At 35.8% G+C, this 24,152-nt stretch overlaps 1 protein-coding gene across 3 annotated transcripts in view; it reads left to right on the top strand.

Moving 5' to 3' along the window:
- Positions 1-23,382, top strand: part of LOC115226436 (24-methylenesterol C-methyltransferase 2-like) — a 95,439-nt gene extending 72,057 nt beyond the window's left edge. For all 3 annotated transcript variants that reach the window (XM_036500306.1, XM_036500302.1, XM_036500310.1), the window contains exons 3-4: positions 1,684-1,819; positions 22,594-23,382. In XM_036500306.1, coding sequence (XP_036356199.1) covers positions 1,684-1,819; positions 22,594-23,030 — 573 coding nt within the window. In that variant the 3' untranslated portion in view covers positions 23,031-23,382. The remainder of the gene's footprint in view (positions 1-1,683; positions 1,820-22,593) is intronic.
- Positions 23,383-24,152: the final 770 nt, after the last annotated feature.

Here is a 24,152-nt window from a genome sequence, read left to right as displayed (position 1 = left end):
TACGTAAGGTTGGTAGTTTATTTATGATGTGTTCAGAATCAGTTCTGCTGACGATCATTAGACGTAAAGTTGAATGTGAAATCACGGTGATACAGAACTAAATTCATTTTTTAATGTCTTGCTTTGAAAACTGCATTTGGTATGATTAGTATAATTTTGGTAGTAATGACTTTGTCCCTCCTAGTGTGAGGCATTTATGTGTAATAATGCCCTCTATACAATATATATATATATATATATATATATAAGAAAATGGAGATATAGCATTTAATAAAAATTCATTATCTACAAAAGTCCAACACATTCTCTTACAGCTGTTTCAATTAAGTCTAAAGATTAAAATAGCAATTATTAAATCATTATGTTAGGCAAAATCTCAACAGAGGAGTAGAAAAGATATACCATTAGGTTATTAGGTGTTGTGCTTTCAAGTCATCTCAGCAAATGAGATTTTGCCAAACATAATGATTTAATAATTGCTATTTTAATCTTTAGGCTTAATTGAAACAGCTATAAGAGAATATGTTGGATTTTTGCAGATAATAAATTTTTATTAAATGTAATATCTCCATTTTCTTAATTTTCTGTTAAAGGATTATAATAAACCCTGATTTATTTTTAGACTTATTATTTTATGAATAAATTTTATTGCCACTAATTGTAACTGAGGGTGCTGAAGCATCTATATTGCAAGAAATAAGAGTTAAAAGCTTTAATGCTGTAAGAAACATGTAATATATATACACTGACAGAGGAGATAACTACCCCGGGAGTGTCTCTAGGATCACTAGATTAGACTAGTTTTGCCTATCAGTAGTCACTACTGATGAGCCTACGCTCGTCAGTAGTCACTACTCCAATGCTTGATGGTTTGGCTAAATCTAGCAGTCAGTATATATATATATATATCTAATGTAGGATAAAATTTTTTCGAAAAAAATTTTATCAATGGCCAGCATATTAAAAAATACCTTTAAAGGTTAAATTATAAACAACTTATAAATAAGAGCAAACGAAAAAATTTCTAATGCCAAATATGCCGAAAATTGGACATATTGTCCATTTACCATATAATTTTTTTCAGTACACACGCTACTCGAAAAAAGGTCGACAGAAATCTCTACAAAAATTCCATTATTACCATATCGGACCGATTTCAGGGTTAGTTCAAAAAGAACCCTCCCTTCGTCAGTGATACATGTGGCAAAGAAGTAAATGAGATACTTGCTCATACCCATGGAAGAAGCAAATACTAAGTCATGAGCACAACTAAGTACCCCAAATAAATCCAATATATTAATTTGTGTGTGTGTGTATGTTTACACCCATACTTATATAGAATATATGAAGCATAGAAAATAAATTAAAATTTCTATCTATCAGATTTTAAAAATTATTATGGGTCACAAATCTAAAGGTGAGTAGTATACCACTGGTATTTAATTTACTATTTCATTAGCATTGAAATTATCCTAATATATTGCTCATACTTGTCCTAATATATTGCTCATGACTTACATGCAATGAAAAATGAAGTCAACATTGGTGAGATTTTTAATCTGAATGTAAAAGGATGAAACTAAATACACAAGACGTTTTTTCCAGAAATCTATTGTTTCAGGTATTACACTTCTATCTTTTGGGGATTAACATTATAAGGATTTTTTTTTATATTACCATCAGAGCCTATTAACAGAGAAATGGAGACATATGGAGTTATTAGCTGTTGAAAACTGTCAGCTTCACCCTGATCATAATGTTCTTGAGGTTGGTTTTGGACCAGGTATTGGACTTCAAGCAGCCTACAATATAATTAAAAGTAAGTCTACTTTTAGCTATCTTAAAAGAATCTCTTTTTATTTTGTTTTTATTATCACCACCACCGCCACCATTATTATTATTATTATTATTGTTATTATTATTATTATTATTATTATTTAGTGAGCTGGCTGAAATGCTTAGTGGCATTTCATGTCTTTATGTTTAAGTTCAAATTCTGCCAAGGTCAACTTTGCCAATTCATCTTTTCAGGGTCGATAAAATAAGGACCAGTAATCGATTCAACCACTCCCCTAATCTTGCTGGCCTTGTGCCAAAATTTTAGATTATTATTATAATTATAATTGATTTGAATCAGATTCAGTCTTATTCCTGGTAGAATGTGGATAGCAGGTTACTACCAGTAACCTTAGATATCCAGGAGCTTTCAATAGTCTTTCAAGTGCTTAGAATACACCTGATAATCTTTCCTGTCTGTAAGAAGCAAACTTTCTGTAGAAGCTCTATTCAAATCTCATTCAACCATTTGTCTATACCTTTGCTTACAGTTTCCAATGCACCAATCATTATCATCATCATTATTTAGCACCTGCTTTCCATGCTGGCATGGGTTAGACAGTTTGACTGAAACTAGTAAACTGGAGAGCTGCTCCAGGTCCCAATCAGATTTAGCATGTTTCTATGGCTGAGCACCCTACTCCAATAGTGTAATGGGTGCTTTTGCACTTCTTGCATCGATGGTAAACCAGGGGTCATTTTCAAATAATTTTCAGTTTCTTTTTTTGATCATTCCAAGTTCTACAATCGCTGGTATCATAGCCACTTTGAGAGGCCACATTTTTTCAATTTCAATGAACAAATCTTTATATTTTCCGAGGTTTTTTAATTCTTTTGCCGACATATTATGATCACAAAGAAGGCTGCTGTTGATCAATAAACAGACTTTATTGTTTTGGTTTTTCACAAAATATTCGGCTTATTGGTTTTGATAGTTCTATCTGTTTGTACTAAAAGTCCCAAATTATTACAGTTTCTCCCTCAGTTATGGTTTCAGGATGGTGCTTATATCATTTGTCAGTAGTTTTGATTTTATATTGCTGGTATATTAACCAGTCTAGATATTGGCCAACTCTGTCATGTCTTGATTTATACTCCACTGGTGCAAAAACTTTACATCCAGCAATTATGTGGTCCATTGTTTCAATCTCATCATTGTGGAATTGGCACTTTGGGTCAACTCCATTTTTCATCCCATTGACTTTGTTCCAGGCCAATAAGCTTCGATTATGAAGTTTTTATTATTTTTATTATTATTGTTTTTATCTTGGACAATGAATAAAATACCTTAGTCGTTTGTTTCTCAAATATGTGGCTTCAAGTTCATTCTCACTACTTTACACCTTGAGCAAGTATCTTCTATATATAGTCTTGTGAATGAATTTAATGGACAGAAACTATACAAAGCCTGATTTGTGTACGTACATACGTACCTACCTACCTACCTACCTACCTTCCTACCTGCATGCATGCATGCATACATACATACATACATACATACAGACAGACAGGCAGACATACTGTGCATGGGCAATTGCCACTGGGAAAATTTCCACTGGGAACATTGTCCATGTGGGAAAATTGCCACTTGGAACATTGCCCTTGTGTGAATATTGCCACTAGGAAAATTGCTAGTGGGAGCATTGCAACTGTAATTCAGTAAAATTTTACTTCACGCCCATCTACAATTATAAATGGAATATATGCATGTGTATGTATGTTTGCATGTATATATACATGTGTATGTATGTGTGTGTGTGTATGTGTGTATATGTATATGTGTGTATGTATATATATGTGTGTATATATATATGTGTGTATATATGTATGTGTGAGTATGCATGTATATATGTGTGTGTATGTGTGTGTATATGTGTATTTGTGTGTGTACGTGTGTATATATGTGTGTGTATATGTGTGTATTTATGTGTGCATGTATGTGTCTGTGTATACTTGTGTGTGTATATATGTATGTGTATATGTGTATATATATATGTGTGTGTTTGTGTAAATATATGAGTGTATGTCTATATATATATATCAGTGTGTGTATATGCATATGTATGTGTTTGCATATATGTGTGTGTATATGTATGTGTATACATGTGTGTGTGTGTGCATTACGTGAGTGTGTGTGTATATATATATATATATATATATACATATATACATACATGTGTATATGTGTGTATATATGTGTCTGTGTATAGATTTGTATGTGTATATATATGTGTGTGTGAATATATATCTCAATGTATATACAAGTGTGTGTGTGTATATGTGTGGGTATATATGTGTGTATATATATGTGTGTATATATATGTGTGTGTATATATATGTGTGTGTGTGTATATATGTGTGTGTATGTATATATATGTGTGCATGTGAGTGTGTTTTATATCCTTATAATATAATGAAGCAGCGGAGAAGAAAGTATATACACGACACACTACTATTACTACTTATTACACAAAACTCAGCACTCTGCATCAACGACTCGCAGTGAACTACTAACAAACCTGAACTGCCAGTTGTTCACCCCTTTTTAGAATCAGTTTTCCCCTATCTTCTCCCCTCTTGAGAATTGAACACTGCTCTGAATTTTAATATCTCTTATGCTTAGGGTTCAATTCCAGTGTTTCTGTTCTTTTCTGCTAGAGCATGTAGTTTTAAATTGTTTGTGTATTGATACCTCAAACATGTCATACAATACATCCATCAGGATTACATTTCTCATGACTGTTTTTTCTGTGAATCTTTACTTAAGCTGGTTAATGTCTTTTGTATTCAATAATTTTTCCTTTTGCCAGGATTATCGTTCTTCCAATTTGTTTAATTATTACACTGTCCTCCCAGCTTTCTTTACCATATCTATAGGTTTAAAAAAAACGGATTAGGTGTTACTTGGTACACCCTTAGAAATTGTTGGAGTGCAAAATCGTCCATCACTTCATTGTTTGCTTTTTTCTTGAAAGTATCAACAAAATACTCCACTTGTCCATTTGACCAAGGACAATAGGGTGGAGTAGTGACATGTCCGATAACAAACATTTTGCAAAATTTTCAAAAGTCGTCTGAGGTAAATTGAGTTCCATTATCTAACACAATGGTATTAGGAATACCATATCTGGTGAACAATTCATGTAAAAAGCTTATTGCAACCGGAGATGCACTTCCAGCTACTTTGAAAAATTATCCACCACTACAAGGTAATCTAAGCCCTTGAGTGGAACTGCATAATCAATATGTAGTCTGTCCCATGGAACATCTGCTTCTGGTCACAGTTGTCATTTAGTGGTAAGTGATTTTGCATGATTCCACAGATTATTCAATGTCACAGTCCATTGTTGGCCAATATACATAACTTCTCATTAATGATTTTTATTCCATATGAAATTCCTTTAATAATTACTTTTGTAATGTGGCTGGCACTACTACTATTTGAATATACATCAACATATTGTCATATAGTAAGAAATGGTTCGCATTTGTATTAAACATATTTTTATCTCTTTTAGCCTTCAGTATTTCTTTCATTTTTATGATGAATTTTCGTTTTCTTATCTTAATTTTATGTCTTATAAAGTAACACTTTTTATTTCATTCTCCGCTCGCAAAGTCACAATCACAGTCTCAATAGACAATCTGCATGACCTAATTTCTTGGATGGTATATACTCCATCTTGAAATCATAGTTTAATAATATAGTACCCTAGCATTGCAATCTATTAGTAGAGTGGGTACTCTGTAAAAATCTGTGAAATTTTTTCATGGCAAAACTAATTGCTAGAGCTTCTTTCTCGATTTGACTATAATTTTTCTCTGCTGCTATCAGAGAACGAGGCATGAACCACTGCTTTCATGTTACCATCTTTATATTTATTGCTTCTACACCATACTCAGAAACGTCTAAAGCTACAACAATTTCCATTGCAGGATCGAAGTAATCTAACAACATATTAGATATTAATATTTTTTGACAATTTTCCAATCAATTCCTTTTCATATCTTTTTCCAACAGATTATTACACTATGCATATTTGGAATATAATTTTGGTAATAATTTGCTAATCCTAAAAATGCTTGTAAGGTCACTATATTAGTCGAAGGGTTGATGTCCATTTCTGTCAATGATTTGTCTTAAATATCCTATTTCCAAGAAAAATTCACACTTTTCTTCACTCAAAGTAAAACCATAATCCCTAATTTTTTTTAATTACATATTTTACGTGCTCTATATGTTGATCCCTGGATTTGCTTTTAATGAGTATATCATTCAGATATGGAATTGCAAATTCACAGTCCGCTAACATTACATCCATAAATCTGTTGAAAAAGAAACTGATGTGACTTTTAAACCAAATGGTAACCTGTTGTATTTATACAGTTCTTTATATGTGTCAATAGTTAGAGCATTCATTGTCTACTCTAATTTATAGAGTAGACAATGTAAAGTAGACAGAAAGATCCAATTTAGAAAATATCTTGCCACTGTTTAATTTCACAAAAATATCTCCTGGAGTAGGTAATGGATAGTGATATGTTTTAAGACATTCGTGGAAAAATCAGTGCACACTCTGATTTTATATTCTTTTTCTTAATATACGCAGTTGGTGCTGCCTATCTAGAATATTCCATTTTTTAGATAACTTCAATTTTTTCTAGTCTTTCTAACTCTAAGTTTATCTGTTCTAACACTGCAAATGGTACCATTCGTTTCTGTTTAAATGTTAGTATGGCCTTTCTTGTATTTGAAACAATGCCTTTATTTTGGTACACAAATCTAATTTATTGGACAGAACTTCGGGGAAAGTACTGGTGAGTATTTTCAGGCTCCTTCTACATTAATTCCAACAATTGTTGATTTTGTTGTCGTTGTTGCTGCTGCTGCTGTTGCTGCTGTTGCTGTTGTAACTGCACTACAGAAGCCAACTAGTCTCCCATTTTATAAAGATTTTTTCGTTGGTCTCATATCAAAAAAATTTTAAACGTCCAACACAAGCTTCCAATGACTCATCACCACTTTTATATCCTTGTATTGGATATATGATATAACGAAGCAGAGAGGAAGAAAGTATGTACACGACACACTACTATTACTATTACACGAGACTCAACACTCTACATCAATGATTCACAGTGAACTGCGACCAGCCCGAACTGCCAGTCATTCACAGTTCTTTATTTCATAACTGTGAGTCAGTCCACTTTAGTCACTTGTATATGTGTGTATATGTATATGTGTACGTGTATGTGTGAGCGTATATGTGTGTGTCTGTGTGTATACATGTTTGTATATATGTGTGCATATGTATGTGTGTGTATGCATGTGTTTGTGTATATGTGTGTGTATATGTGTTTTCATATGTGTGTGTATATATATATATATATGTATATGCGTGTGTGTATATATGTGTGAGTGTGTACATATATATATATGTGTGCATGTATGTGTATATATATATGTATGAGTGTATGTATGTGTGTGTATATACATAATATATGTATGTATGTATGAGCTTATGTGTATATATGTGTGAGCATATGTGTGTATATATATATGTGTGTGTGTATATATATGTGAGTGTGTGTGTATATGTGTGAGTGTGTGTGTACATATATATATGTGTGTGTATATATATATGTGTGAGTGTATATATATATATATACACACACACATATACATGCACACACATATACAGACACACAGATATACAGACACACATATATGAACATATATATACCCACACATATATACACATATATACATATGCACATATGTATGTATATATGCACACACACACAGATATATATACGCACATATATATGCACATGCACGTATACACACATACATACACTCACACACATGCAGGTGTATACACTCACACATCTAAACATCCATATACATATACTTCTATACTAACACACACATATATATATATATACACAAACACATGTATTCCATTTATAATTGTCCACACGTCTGAAAGTAAAATTTTGCTGAATACTTCCCAGTGGCAATGCTCCTACCTGGTCAGTTTCCCAGTGGCATTCTTCACACATGGGCAATGTTTCCAGTGGCAATTTTTTCTTATAGGTAATGTTCCCAGTGGTAATTATCCTAGAGTCCATCACTCCATCCACCCACCCGTCCATCCATCCATCCATCCATACATACATACATACATACATACATACATACATACATACATACATACATACATACATACATGCATGCATGCATGCATGCATGCATGCATACATACATACATACAGCTGGGAATAAAGAATATTAGACTAGACTTAGAAAATTTGTGTCGAAACTCACTTCTTACAAGATATCCCACAATACATTTGCAGCACCAGCACTGATTCCAACATTTGGGATACTTGACTGGTCTGTAGAGGAAATCCTCTGCATAAACATTAAAACCCACAAGATCCTGACATCAACTATGGAAGTCCACAGAAGCAATATCAACAGGCTAAGAAAAGATGAAGGAGGTAGAAACTTGATATGAGAGCAAACAGCCTTCAAACATCATGAAGCCTCTCTCAGACAGTATCTGCTAAAGTACAGCAGCAAAAGCAAATATGTAACCTTATTGCTGAAAAGTAAAAGGAACAACATCCTATGTGCTGGTAGTGAGCTCCTCAGGAGCACACTCACTTTCTGATGACCTCCCATACAACCCCAAATCAACCAGACTAGCATACCTCAAAGAAGACCTGGATGGGGTATGCTCAGCATACCAAAAAAAAAAAAAGGCTATTCATTGGTATGTTCCCAAAAATTTGAAGAAGACTTTAAGTGTAGCCTCTCTTGGGGGTAATGCATTTGCAACCCAAGAACAGGAGATTGCTACAAAACATCTAATAAACAAATGAGACAGCAAAACTCTTGGAGCTCCAAGATGCAATTGGAAATGTAGATTATATCATGATTCTGTGTAAGACATCACACGTGGCTAGTAGCTACCCAAAAGTGTTAGACAATGCCATTCAGGAAAAAAACTATCTTGCTATTGAACACATATGCGAGCACCAACACTTGAAATATTGATGGAACATTCCCATCAAAACTTCTGTTATTATTGTTTGGGACAGACAAGAAAAAGTATGTACCATCATAGAGGTCACCTACTCTGCTGATGAAAATATCACTTTTGAAAATCTAAGAAAAAGATGACAACTATGGACAGCTACTTTGAAACCTCCAGTTAATAAATTCACATTTATACCAACAATAACTGGTGCACTTGCAAATACCTAAGTAACAATTTGGATAAGCTGGTGGGGGGGGGGATCAGAAAAAAAAATCAGACAGTTAAACTCACACGTTTCAAACATAATCTGTAAGGGGGCAGTGAAGATAAATGTGACATTGCTTATGCAAAACCTTCAAGAGTGGCAACATTTAAAGTCGTCTTCAAATTGTTGGCAACATACCCATGTATGCTGAGCATTTCTCAGCCAGGACTTCTTTGAAGGATGTTCGTCTGGCAATGGAGCTTTGTGTCTTTATAAGAAACCAGGTCCTTTCTCTGAGGAAGAATTCAAATAATTAAAAATCGAAGAGAACATTCACATAACATACACATGCACACACATTCATATCTCATTACACATTCATATCTCATATATACACATTCATATCTTCATACATACATATAAATGTATGTATGGAGATATGAATATGTATATGGATATATGTGTGTGCATGTGTATGTTATGTGAATGTTTACATTATGCATCTCACTACAAATGGTAAACTTTGTAGACAAATTTTTGTAGACACTATTGCCCACTAGTACTGTGATTTTAATGACATTGGAAATTTTAAAAAACTCACTTGAAAATTAGTTAAGGGCTAGTGACAGGAAAGGTGTCCAACTGAGAAGCAATGTTTCAATAATATGGTATCCACAGTTAACTCATGTTAACAGACATAAAATGAATGATCAAATACAACTAAAAAGCATCAAATATGGTGCATCAAAAAAGCATCAAATAGGAGTGGTGGATGAATAGTGAAGAGTGTACATCTTTTTAAATCTTAAGTGCAACTATTTATTGTCTACTCACTTGAAAATTGACATATGTTTATAAAATATGAATGACAATGTAAGCTAACAAGACAGTGTGGGCCATGACATAAAGAGAAGCAGATGGTCAAATTACTAGAACAAGCATGGGAGCATCAGTGTATAGAAAGAAATATATGATTCAAAGAGAGTATTTACAACAGAAAATAAAAAAAACCAGTTCAAGATAGAATATAAAATGAAAATGAGAGAGAGCAACAAAAAACTTGTAAACATATGGTTGAAATTTACAACATTGGTGATATGAATATTCTCTGTAATCATTGTGAAGCTCTTAGGTTTATAAATGTAATTCTGAAGTGCTGAGAGAATGAGGAAGTCATGCTCTATGAATTACAGCTTTATCCATAAAAACTGAAAGGTGTTGTAGTGACGCTACTGTGTAAGTTTCAGCGCACATGCGCAGAATTGGAAAACTTCCGGTGGCCAACCGGAAGTAATTGTGGGCAATAAAGAAATATATATCATCGACATAGGCAAACACAAAATCAAGACCGCGGACAACCTCATCAATGAAGCACTGGAAGGTGCTGGTAGCATTCCGCAAACCGAAACTCATTGATGAGGTTGTCCGCGGTCTTGATTTTGTGTTTGCCTATGTCGATGATATACTCATTGCGAGCAACACACGTGAAAATCATCTCTGGCACCTTTCTCAGCTTTTTCAGCGTCTTCGCGCTTATAGTATACGTATAAATCCCGACAAGTGTGTTTTCGAACGCTCTTCTCTAGATTTTCTAGGTCATCATATTGATTCGAGTGGAATCAGACCTCTGTCGTCAAAGGTCGATGCCATTCAATGCATCGCACCTCCCACTTCTTTGCACCAGCTCAGGCATTATCTAGGGATGATCAATTTCTACAGACGTTTTATTCCCGGTTGTGCAGATAAGCTACTTCCTCTCACCAGGCTATTAAAGGACACTCCTAGAAAGGACGGTCAAGTCACCCTCTCTGTTGAGACACTGACAGCTTTTGAGTCCATTAAGAAGGATCTAGCTTCTGTTTCTTTGCTTGCACATCCGGTTCCTGGTGCTTCTCTCTCTTTAACTGTAGACGCATCGGACACTGCGATTGGCGCTGTGTTACAACACACAGTGGACGATCATACTCGACCTCTGGCTTTTTTTTCCCGCCAACTGCAACCAGCTGAACGACGATACAGCACTTTTGATCGTGAGCTCCTAGCGGTCTATCTATCGGTTCGTCATTTCCAGCATCAACTTGAAGGTCGAGATTTTGTGATCTATACGGATCACAAGCCTCTTACGTTTGCCCTGTCATCTAAAACGGACAAACTCTCGCCTCATGCTTTCTGTCACTTGGATTTCACAATTTACTAGTGACATTCGTCACTTACCTGGAAAAGAGAACGTTCCTGCTGACGCTCTCTCTCGCCTTCCAGTCTGCGCTCTTTCGTCTCCTGCTACTATCGACTTAACTGCCATTTCGCAGGAGCAGCCACCTTTTGGCGTCGTTAAACTTAACTTCGCTTAAGTTCTCCTGTTGCCAGTTTGCCTATCTTCCGCTTCCGTCAGCCGAAGGTACCATTCTTTGTGATACTTCCACTGGTTCTCCCAGGTCACTCGTGCCTGAGAATCATCAACGCTCAGTGTTTGAGGCACTGCACTCCTTATCACATCCTGGCATCGCTGCTACCCTTAAGCTTATCACTGCTCGGTTTTTCTGGCCGAATATGCATCGTACTATTACTTCTTGGACACGCACTTGCTCCAAGTGTCAACGGTCCAAGATTCAACGGCACGTTCGTGCCCCACTTGGACATTTTCCCCCTACGGAGGCCCGTTTTCGCCATGTCCACATTGATCTGGTTGGACCATGGCCTGTGAGTCGCGGGTTTTCTTATCTTTTAACTTGTGTCGATCGTTTCTCCCGTTGGCCAGAAGCTATTCCGATAGCAGACATTTCTGCTGAGTCTGTTGCTCGAGCCTTTGTTTCTAACTGGATTTCCCATTTCGGAGTTCCGTCCAGATTGACTACTGATCGTGGACGTCAGTTTGAAGCTTCATTATTTCGTGAATTGTCGCGCATTCTAGGTGTGCATCATATTCACACTACCAGTTACCATCCAGCGTCTAATGGATTAGTTGAACGGTTCCATAGACTGCTCAAGGCCGCTCTTCGTGCCTCTTCAGATTCACAGTCTTGGACTGAATTTCTGCCAATTGTGCTTCTCGGTTGTCGTACTGATGTCAAGGCAGACCTGGGTTTTTCTTCTGCAGAGCTACTGTATGGTACCACACTTGCATTTCCTGGTACGATGTTGGTGCCAGACACTTCACAGCCCCATGATCCGGCGTCCTATGTCGCCAGACTGAGTTCCTATTTTTCAAATCTTCCGCCCATGGTTTCCAGGAAACAATCTCCACCATCTCATCCCCACCGGATATGGACACTTGGTCGCATGTTTTTGTTCGGGACGACTCTGTCAAGGCGATCTGTTGTTTCTCCTTATAAAGGACCTTTCCATGTGCTTACTCGCACACCTAAGGTTTTCACCATCGAAATGAATGGTCATGCGGAGACCGTTTCAGTGGATCGACTAAAAAAAGCACATTTTGAGGTGTCTTCATCTCTTGATGACACCGTTTCCACACCCACCTATGCACCTTTGACAACACTTTCACCTACACAGACACCTTTGCCTTTACCAGCTCCTACAACGCCACCTTCGCCGTCGACGGGTGCCCCGAGCACACCGTATATTACCAGATCGGGCAGAACTGTTCATTGGCCCAAGAGACTTTCAAAAACAATTTATATTTGACTTTCTGTTCTTTTCAATTTCATGTTTTACTCTTGGACAATTGTGAAGAGACAAAAAAGAAAAACAAATTTTGTGCATGTTATATATTCTTTTGCATTTCAATTTTCTGTCATATTGTGTACCTCATCTTCTGGGGGATCGGCAGCCATCTTGTTTTCTGCAGCCACTACGATTTTCTTGTTTCGTGCTTCAGCACTCGAGGGGGAGCCATGTAGTGACGCTACTGTGTAAGTTTCAGCTCACATGCGCAAAATTGGATTACTTCCGGTTGGCCACCGGAAGTTTTCCTTATGCGCATGTGCAGGAACTGAAACCTAAAAGCCTGACCGCTAATTCAAGTCTTTCTGGCATGAGCAGCGCTAGCGGTCGGACGTGGCTTGACTTTCACTCAGAGAAGCTCATCCCAACGAAGCGGGAGCGAACCGACGAATCGTCTTGACTCACAACAAGAAAGCATCGCAACCAGTCCTGCGGATTCGGCTGCCGGCTTTCCTACTAGAGATACACGTGCATTAGTTCTTACCTGTAACCGAGAATAAACCACCACTGTTGTCGAAGACCGCCTGACTTTGTCTCCGTTTATTCAACTTAAATTGTATGTGACAAGATCAGATCGGACACCCCTCCAGTGTTCCTGAACTCTCATCCTATTACAGTGTTTTTAAACGAAAATAATGCAGAATATACAATTTATAAAGGAGCTCTAATTTTTATGACTCTTTTACCAAGGAATTTCTATGGATTTATCAATATAAGTTTATCAATCTTATCTCTCTATATATAAAACTGAGAATGTGTGTCTGTCTGTCTGTGTGTTTCCTTAAAACTTGAGAACTACACAACCAATTTCATTCAAATTTTACACATGCCTTACTTAGGGTCCATGTAGTGTCATGGGCAAAAAAATGTTTAACTTCTTTGCCTAGAGCGAGCCCACAGCAATATCATATCTTCTCCACTATTTTAGTATTACGTGATAAAAGTGAAACAAAAAATCTCTCCACTGTATGTATATGGGTGTATATATATATATATATATATATATATATATATATATATATTACAAAATATAAAGTTATATCTTGAGATCGTTAGTGACAACAACGCTCAAAATATATAACAGACTGGAATAGCAGTGCTCAGATGAGCTGTATACACTTTTTAATCCGAGGGGAGGCAATGCGAGCAGCAACTACAAGAGCACTACAAAATCCACAGAAAGATCAAACACATACATATATTCATATATTCATTTATATCTACAGAGCAGACATAAAGCCCGACGCTTGGAAATATATAGTAATATATAAATATATAAACATCATATAAAAATATATTGTACGTATAAGAACCACTCGATGTTCCATAAGAAATTTAGAAATAAAAATTGCGATAAAAGTTAGAGGTAATAATTGAATTAAATATAGTAAATGTAGTAAGTAGTAATTAAATATATTTTATTTTAAAATGGTAATTAAATCGTAATATAACAATTAAAAGAAAAAATAGCAATTAGTATAAAATGTATCAAGGACTTGAACTTGAATATGTGGCTTTGCATGAATGGGAGAAATTAAAAGATAAAAAATTTAATTGAGTGCAGAAGTGAATTAGTCCAGTTACTATAGCTGCTAGATTGAATTATATGCTTATAAAGTAGCATTCAGTATCTATGAGAATTTTTGGGAGTACGTAATGTCTGGTCTTTCGCATGTAGCAGGTATGTAATTGTGCATTTGTTTCCGTGTACTATGTGTTGTGTGTTATTGTGCTTCTTATTTGAACCTGTGAGTTGCTGTTTAATTGTTGATTGTTAATTTTTATCGTTAAACGTTATTGTTACACGGCTTTTTGGTTTTTTGTCTGTCTGTGTTGAGACAGACAAGGAAGAAGTGGCTGCCCCTCCCTAAGGGAGAGATGTACGAAAGTGTGTCGGATTAATCAACTTCTGAAGAAGAACTTGAAAAGGCGATAAAGAAAATGGACAAGCAATTAGGCAACACATACGCAGGAGCGACAAGAACGGAGGAAAGAGAAATAGACTTGGCCAAGTTGCCAAGCTACCAGGCATTTATTAAAAAGGTCGGCGGTGAAGTGGAGTTGTCACCGCCACCAAAACGAGGAGAGTGACATGAACGAAGGACCATCACGTACCGGGTTTATGCCAATGGAAAAAAGAAAATAGAATCGTCGGTATCGAAACAATAGAAGAAGCATTAAAAAGAACGGAAGAAGACATAATATTCTTGGCAAGAGGCATAAATTTCGGTACCGTGGTGGTCCAATTCAAGAATGAAAGTGTGGCGAGGAAAATGGCAGCGAGAACGGTGAAGACAGAAAAGATGTTCCTTCTGCCCTCATAGAAAAACTACTCGGATCAGGGAGGAGGGGATACCTCCTAATGTTGACGGAGAATGAAATATGAAAATGTAATTGTGATGTTTTATGTCCCCAATGTTTGTATTGTCCCCTCTGTGTAGCCCTTTATGGGTAATAAAGAAACGATGTGTTGTGTGTAAAAAGCATCCCGACGAGGGGAGTGTCAATTTTAAATATATTGTTACGGGACCTCCGACGAAAGCTGTTACGGAATCCCACCTGCCGTCGCTCAAACTCGAACCCGGGATCCCAACAAGTCGAGCGACGACGATTGACCAGGCTCGAATCGATCGGCGAGTGTTCGCCACGGAACTCAGAGAGGAGAGAGACAACAACTATAACAGCTGCTGCAGGAAGAGACACAGAGGCACAAAGAAACACAGCGGAAGGCAATTGGCTTACATTTAACGTACTAGTTTATAACACTTTATAATTGTTACAACATCAAATACATATCAGATACATCAAAGAGGAAATACATGCAAGTAACAACACATCAAATGCAATAACAACAGCATTTAAAGAAAACAACAAATCAAGAAACAGGTATACAACAGATCAAAGCATTTAAACATGCAGATACAATATAACAGTCCGGAGACAACAGTTCTGTTTCAAATCACATTAACGTTACAGTTCAAATCACATTAAAGGCATATACAGTTCAATGTTCATTAAAGACTACAACAGTTCTCTTTAGCCTTTTCTTTATAACCATCAACAACATAAACAATGTTCATTACACAGTTCTCTTTTACATCGATTCTTTTTTTACATAAATACCACAACTCTTTCCTTCTTTTTTTCTTCACATATCAAAACATACAATTAACACATACCGTTACAGTTCCTACTATAATAACTGTGCCTTCCCTCCACCGTAATCTCTCTCCATCGCCGCTTAGTCCTATGTGCATGTCTTCCTCAGCCCTTCATCCTCTCACTCTACTGTCATCTCTCATGACAAGCTCCCAACTACCGACTGCTCGCCTTGAATCCCAAATGCTGACTGTCTCTCAATCTCTCCAGCCGGAACTGATTTACTTAGATTCACAGCTCCTGCTTTTATAAGGTAGTTTCTTTGACCCTTCCCTGACTGGCACAAGGCCAAAGGTCCACTAAAAGCTCATTACTCTTTCTAAAACAAAGGACTATAACTTTGCATTGTAGACTTTCAGTCTCCAGCCAAGCAAAGTAGGTCGCCAGATCTGTCCTTAAGTTGAACCACAACAATATGATATGTTTAATATCACGGAATTTGGTTTTTTGTCTGTCTGTGTTGAGACAGACAAGGAAGAAGTGGGCTGCCCCTCCCTAAGGGAGAGATGTACGAAAGTGTGTCTTTTTAATATGTCATTGTATGTTTTATTACCCCAAATTTTTAATTTAACAAATTTATACCAAACTAGCACTATGACCAGGCAACGCCGGGTCATAATGCTAGTATTAGATAAACATCATTATTATTAACATTTAACATGTTATTATTTAATGCTAGTATTAGATAAACATCATTATTATTAACATTTAACATGTTATTATTTAATTTCATTAACATTATCTTAACATCATTAACATATTGTTTCAACATTTGCTTTTCCATACTAGCATGGAAAGAGTGATTCTGCAATCATTCATACTTCTTGTCACCAGTGACAAGTACCCAATAAAGTACTTATGTGCCCCAATGAATTTCTTTCCTCTTAGCTTTCAGAAACATTCATGGATATTTTCTAATGAAATTTGCAGAAGACTTTAAGTGTAACATCTCTTGAAGGTTATGTATTTGCAACCCAAGAACAGGAGATTGCCCCCCACCCCCATACATTTTCCACTATGATTTAGATATAATCAGAATCTAAACTATCTGAAGCATATTTGTAGAGAATTTCATTAAAAAATAACCATTTTTGTGCAAGTTATAACAAAACAAAGTCAGTAGGTTGTGTATGCCTATTATTACATTGTTGTTATATATCTACATATCAGTTTGCTTCGCTCCACTTTCTTTTTGTATGTAACAATATTTAATTATACAACTGCATGATATGTATAAGCAAAGAATATACTTCATTCATTTGGTTTGCTTAAAAAGAGTATCAATAATGTGAATGAGATGAGCTCAATTTTCAACGATACATAGACATAAATTGGATAATTGTATTTATGACGATATTGTGTTTAGTAACAAATACTAACTACATTAAAAATGCATTGTAGTGTGTGTATATGTTTATATTAAAATTTATCGGCAGTATTTAGGTTGTAATATTTCATTTCTTTATAAATACACATTCTTTTAGCATAACTGCATTTCATGTTATGGCACTACTTACAGCTCACATTTTCTATTATTGATGTTAGAGCTTCTTTCATGTATGTCTAGCTAGCATTCATCTATGATACAATGTTATCAGACCAATGCAAAACATGTCATAAAGATAAAATGCACATGTATGCAGAGTTAACATGTAAAGCAGTGTTATGGAACAAGTAAACTTTTCAGTCATTCCAAATATGTTTAGAATGTATTTGATATGTAAAAAGACCATTTCAACTACAATTTATAAAGGAAAAAATGCTCGCTTTAGACAAAAGGTGTAAAATATCTTCAGAACACCCACTATGGATTAATATATGCCTTTCAAGCATTTTATGTTCTTATCAGATTTCAGTGTTTTACACATTTTTGCTTAAAGTGAGACTTTAAAAGGTGTAAAATATCTTCAGAACACCCACTATGGATTAATATATGCCTTTCAAGCATTTTATGTTCTTATCAGATTTCAGTGTTTTACACATTTTTGCTTAAAGTGAGAATTTCTCAGCATGGCAGATTGCTGTGAAAGTGGCATATTTACAGGTCAAAAAAGTTTGTTTATCTAACAACACTACTTCACACACCAACCATGTGTTTTGTTCTGACCTAGGGGCTGCAGCACACGCTGAGTGATTCCTATTGATTTCTTATAAGAAAACCGAGGCATCCAATCATTTCAGAGTTGTCCACTCTAATACTGATGAAAGCATAAAGAGCTCAAAATGTATATAATTAGTATATACAGGGTGCTCTAAAATGACCGGTGTTTTACACATTTTTCCTAAAACAAGAACTTTTCCCATAGCAAACTGCAGTGAAAATGGTCTTTTTACAAACATATTTGAACTGATCTATAGGTTTATATGTATGTATGTCATTGTTCAGTTTTATTTCAAAATTTCTTGTAGATAGAGAAAGAGCTGGTTTTTAGCCTAGATCCCTTCATTAGAATTTCAACTTCAACAACATGGTATTTTTGTTTGTATGTATGTACATAAGGCGCAGGTGTGGCTGATGGTTCCGGGTTCATTCCCACTGCGTGGCACCTTGGGCAAGTGTCTTCTACTATAGCCTTGGGCCAACCAAAGCCTTGTGAGTGGATTTGGTAGACAGAAACTGAAAGAAGCCCGTCATATATATATAGAAATTTTGAAATAAAACTGAACAATGAGTGTGTGTATATGTCTGTCCCCCCAACATCTCTTGATGACCAATGGTGGGGTGTTTACATCCCCGTAACTTAGCAGTTTGGCAAAAGAGACCGACAGAATAAGTACTAGGCCTCCAAAGAACAAGACCTGGGGTCGATTTGCTTGACTAAAGGCAGTGCTCCAGCATGGCCGCAGTCAAATTACTGAAACAAGAAAAAGAGTAAAAGAGTATGTGTATGTATGTATGTATATGTGCAGATTTTTTTGTATATTTTGTTTTATGTATGTATTCTCATGCATATAGTTGGATATATACATGCTCATATGATAAACTTCTGATAAACTTAAATGATAAACTTCTAGAAAATTTTACAAATTTTTACAGTTCTAAGTGATGAAATGGATTAGCTTTCTCCTTTCTGATTTTGAGATGCCTAATTTCTCAAGATGGGTAATTTAGGCAGTATGTTACATATGCTAGGGCCCCAATAATTACAAGTATAAACCTGAACATGTAATCTGGATAGTGTAGATATCAGCGTAGATATTCTCTTTTTCACTTTATGTTAACATCTGCTGGGCAGCTAATTTCTGAAACTGTATACAGTTTCTCTTCTCTATACCAAATCATCATATCAGGTCTGTTGTGCTTACATTTTATTGAGGTCTTCAATGGGACATTCCACTAGTACTCATTATTATGAGTGGCTGTGGCTTCTACCATACTGTGGGTTTTTATTTCTTTGTCCTCAGGGTTATCCTTCTGACAGGTTTCATTACGGGGTTTCCTAGCTACAACATCATGTCTCATTGGTAGATAATACTGCGGCAATATTTTTGACAATTGATGTGGGTGATATCTTCGATGTTAACTCCACAAAGTCTACATTAGTTGTCACATTTTACCGCTTTTCCTGCATCTCTGTCCCTTTTGTGCATCAGGTATTTGGTTGATATTTCTTGCTCTTGGATTGCAAATGCATACCCTTCAAAGTGGGAGGTAGTAATCTGGCTATTGGTCCATGATAGACTACTTTGATGATTAATGTTACTATCATCACGGAGCTTTCTACTAACATATCCATGCATAGTCTTCGGCTCATACAGGCTCATCCTTTCATCTAAGGATATGTTGCAGTAGAGTCATGTGACTTCTTTGGTCACGTATTCTAGGTTCTATCAGACAAGGAATGTTGCTCAAGGAGCTGCCTTCCAAGTCTTATGATGTTATCAGCCTCATATCAAACTTGGTCAAGGAATGCGCTTCAACATTTGGTTAAAAGATGTTGCTGAAGTGGGTATGATATGACATTCAAAGGCATTTTGGATTGATGTTAAGCCTCTGCTGCCTTGTTTTCATTTTAGAGGCGGCTTATGTCACTGTTTATGTGGAAATTATGTGTGCTTATGTATATGTATATGCATGTCACTTCTGCTTGGCCAAACATCTCCGTCTTTTTCCTCGCTCTACACCATGGATCCCCACACTCAAGACTCCGCTTGGAACAGCACTATATCTTTAATTTACGGACAACTATCCCCCATGGACTAAACGCAACCCCTCCTCCTAGTGACTGCCTCTACACCTCCACAAGCAACTTAAATTTCTTTTCTCGTTTTTACTAGAAATTGAGCCTTTCATATTGCATTGTCTTCCTTATCTCCTTTCAACCTTAATTTTATATTTTATTGCTTTTATAATTTTTTATTGTTTTTATTTCTATATACATGCACACATACACATACGTACGTATCCACGAACGCACATATACCTTCCACACACATACAACACACATACATGCACATATACACACACATACTTGCACACACACACACGCATACATACACACACACACACACATATGCGCGTACACACACAGTGCACAAACGTACACACACCCACAGGAATGCACATACACACACATGCACATACATATGCACATAATACACGCACACACATGCACATACACACACGCACATACACATACACACACATGCACATACACACACATACATACACACACACACACTAGCACAGGTTCACACATATACCGCCAACACACAATGCAGAATTATACACACATGGGCATAAACACATATGCACATAAGCACACGCATGCACATACACACAGGTACGCACATTACGCTTACACAAACCCCCCACACACACAACCCACGCACACACAAATTCACATACACACCCATACATATACATACACACACAATATATGCATACATGCACACACACATACACATATAGTCACACACACGCACACTAATGCACACATACTTAACACACACAACCCCATGCATACACGTATATACACCCACATGCGCATTAACGACATGCACATACATACACACACACACACACACACACGCAAATGAACCCTTACATACCTCCCATACACAGCACATTCATACATACACGCACACAATTATACATACATATATATGCACATACACAAGGTAAAGCACAGTTACTTCCCACACACAAAACCCCTACGCATACACACATACACACACACACATACATACATACACACACATACTGCAAACACGCACATACTACATATACATACACACACGTAATATCACTACACACACCCAGACCTGCGTGCACACACTTACACACACATACCTCCTTCTCTTGAATTCTCCTGTCTTTCTTCACCCATTCCCTTCCAGTCATTCAATATGTGACCGCGTGTGTATCGTTGGCGATTTTCTTTCTCCATCTTTCCTTCTTTGGATCTTTAATTTTTCTATGTTTTTGACGAAGAGCTCTGCTCGAAATGTTAAATCCTCCTTCTATCTTTCCTTTCTTGAGCGTCTATACTTGTTCCACGTCCTCCCGTTATTGTGTTTTCATGTTTGGATTAACTATATATAGGGAGAATTCACGAGAAAAACAAAAGACGAAGACAGGTGATGTAAAAACAAACAGATGTATTAATATAACGCTCAGGAATTGAAAAAGTCTTTAACGTTTCGAGCCTATGCTCTTGCACAGAAAGGAACTCAGAAAGAAACAAGGAGAGAAAAACTGTGTGTAGTGGCTAGCGATCTATCATGGTGAATGCCAGACAGAAGGATCACACAGGAAAGCTAAGTAGGGGAGATAACAAAGTAGTAGTGATCCTAAAACGAATGTGCACAGAAATGGATTGGAAACCTTCTGGTTGAGAAGTGAACTTGTTTTCCATTGTCAATGCCTGACATTCAGGTAACCTTTAGTGAATATTTTCAATTAGTTCTAGGTAATAATTTGTTAAAAAAAATAGAGGTATTTTAAATATCAATCCAATTATTCATTATAAAACAAAATGTTATATTGATAATTGAGTCTTCACAAAATTTAGTGATTTATCTATTCCAGCGATAAATTGAAATTTTATCAATTTTTATCTAATTTGATGGTTACAAATTATTGGGTTGTCCGGAAAGTTCATGCTGATTTATAGCAGCTTATCTTTCGACTTATTTTAGAACATGGTTGAGTCCATAAAATAGGATTTGACTACACCTCCATTTTAAGCTGTCTTTTCGTGGAAGAAGGTTTATGTTCCTATAACCTGTGTTAATTCTGTAACCCTTTAAAATGGAAGATAAGAAAGTTTTCAAGATGCTTTGGGAACCAGACAAAAATTACTGCAGCTCGGCTGGGATGTGTTACCCCACCTTCCATATTCACCAGATATTGCTCCTTCGGATTTCCACTTAATCAGGTCTCTGCAGAATAGTCTTAATGGTAAAAATTTCAATTCCTTGGATGACGTAAAAAGATACCTTGATAAATTCTTTGCGATGAAAACACCTCAGTTCTGGGAAGAGGGTATTTTCAAGTTGAAGGAATGATGGAGATGCATTGCACAACAAAATGCTTCATATTTGGTTGATTAAAAATGTAATGGCAAGTATTTATTGACCTTTTTCTTTCCTTTAAAAATCGGCACGAACTTTCCGGACAACCCAGTATAATTAAAGTGGTTTAAAATTTTCTTTGCTTTTTAGATGGTAAAGGAAAAGTAACTGGATTGGATCTTTCACCTTACATTCTGGAAGAGGCTACCAAACTAATGAGTGAAGGCATCATCAAAAAACAAGTGGAACTACATCTAGGAAATGTTATGGAAATGCCATTTCAATCCAATTCTTTTGATCGACTTTTTCACTGCAACACTTTTTATTTTTGGCCAGATCTTAATAAAAGTGCTCAAGAGTTGTATCGTGTTTTAAAGCCTGGCTGTTTTATGGTTACTGTACTTAACCAAAGATACCTAAAATATATGAAAACTATAGGTGTTTTACGATATGGTGATGCAGATGTTCAAAAGTATATGAATGCACTCCTTCAAAGTAAGTTTGAAAATATTAAGATCAGCCATGGAAAATATGGGATTAAGCCGTATCAAATTATTACAGCTTATACTGGAAATAAACAGGAATGAGTAATACATTTGAATTAAGGAATTTTGTTATACACCGTTTTTCAAATTTAGAAAGTATAAAATTTTTTCTGCTTTTCATCATATGAATTGTAAAACTAATAACAATTTTGTAAAGAGGTATAAAATTTTAGACCTTTTGTGTGGATATACAGAGCAAATAATGGATTAAAACACACACAAATTATCTGTAACAACCTTATTTTCAATACCATTTTATTAATATTGACTAAGTGTAACGAATTGATTTGGCGGTTTTTTTTATTGACACTTATTTCATGCACTAATATATGTAAAGTTTTCTCAAGCAATATTTGAATTCAAGACAATAAAGTATTAAAATAAGTACTGTAAAGCATGTTGTCTGTTATTTATGTCCTGTGTAAGATGAATTAGAAACTTGGATGAGTGTGAAGAGTAACCATTACTTTTTTATACATACATTTTTTATTATTAACTTTTATCAGGCATAACAGAGTAACATCAGAAAGTTCTAAGTTCTGTGCAAGTGGTAAGTGTTCTAGGCTATTGAAGACAGTTCTTTTTACAGTTCAGCATTCTGACAGTTACTCTGAGGAATAAAAGCATGTGCTTGTCATTATGATTTGCTATTCATATTGCAAAGTTCCTGATTTCACACTGGTCTCTTCTAATACACTCAAGAACAACTCATGTTTAGACTGATCTGTGGTGACATCTCACAAAAATCTAGGAGATTGTTTACATTTTTTGTAACATCATTACATAATTTGTCTAAACTCCTGCTGTTTATAAGCAAGTCCTTCCACCAATACTAATAACTCAATATGGATGCATGCATGCATGGGTATGTATGTATGTGTATATGGATTGATGAATGTATGTATGCAGACATGAATCTATGTATGTATGTATGTATGTATATATCTAAGTATTTATGTAAGTATGTATACGTGTATGCATGCATGTATGTATGTATGGATATATGTATATACATATGCATGTATCAATGTATGTATGCATATAATGTATGTATGCATATATGTATGTATGTATGTGTGTATGCATGAATGTATGCATGTATGCATAAATCCATGTATGTATGTAACAATGCATGTAGATATGTTTGAATGTATGTATGTTGTA

The sequence above is a fragment of the Octopus sinensis genome, linkage group LG2 (assembly GCF_006345805.1).
Source record: "Octopus sinensis linkage group LG2, ASM634580v1, whole genome shotgun sequence".
Classification (NCBI taxonomy): domain Eukaryota; kingdom Metazoa; phylum Mollusca; class Cephalopoda; order Octopoda; family Octopodidae; genus Octopus; species Octopus sinensis.
The sequence above is the reverse complement of the archived record's forward strand: the minus strand, read 5'-3'. Positions and strand labels throughout refer to the sequence as shown.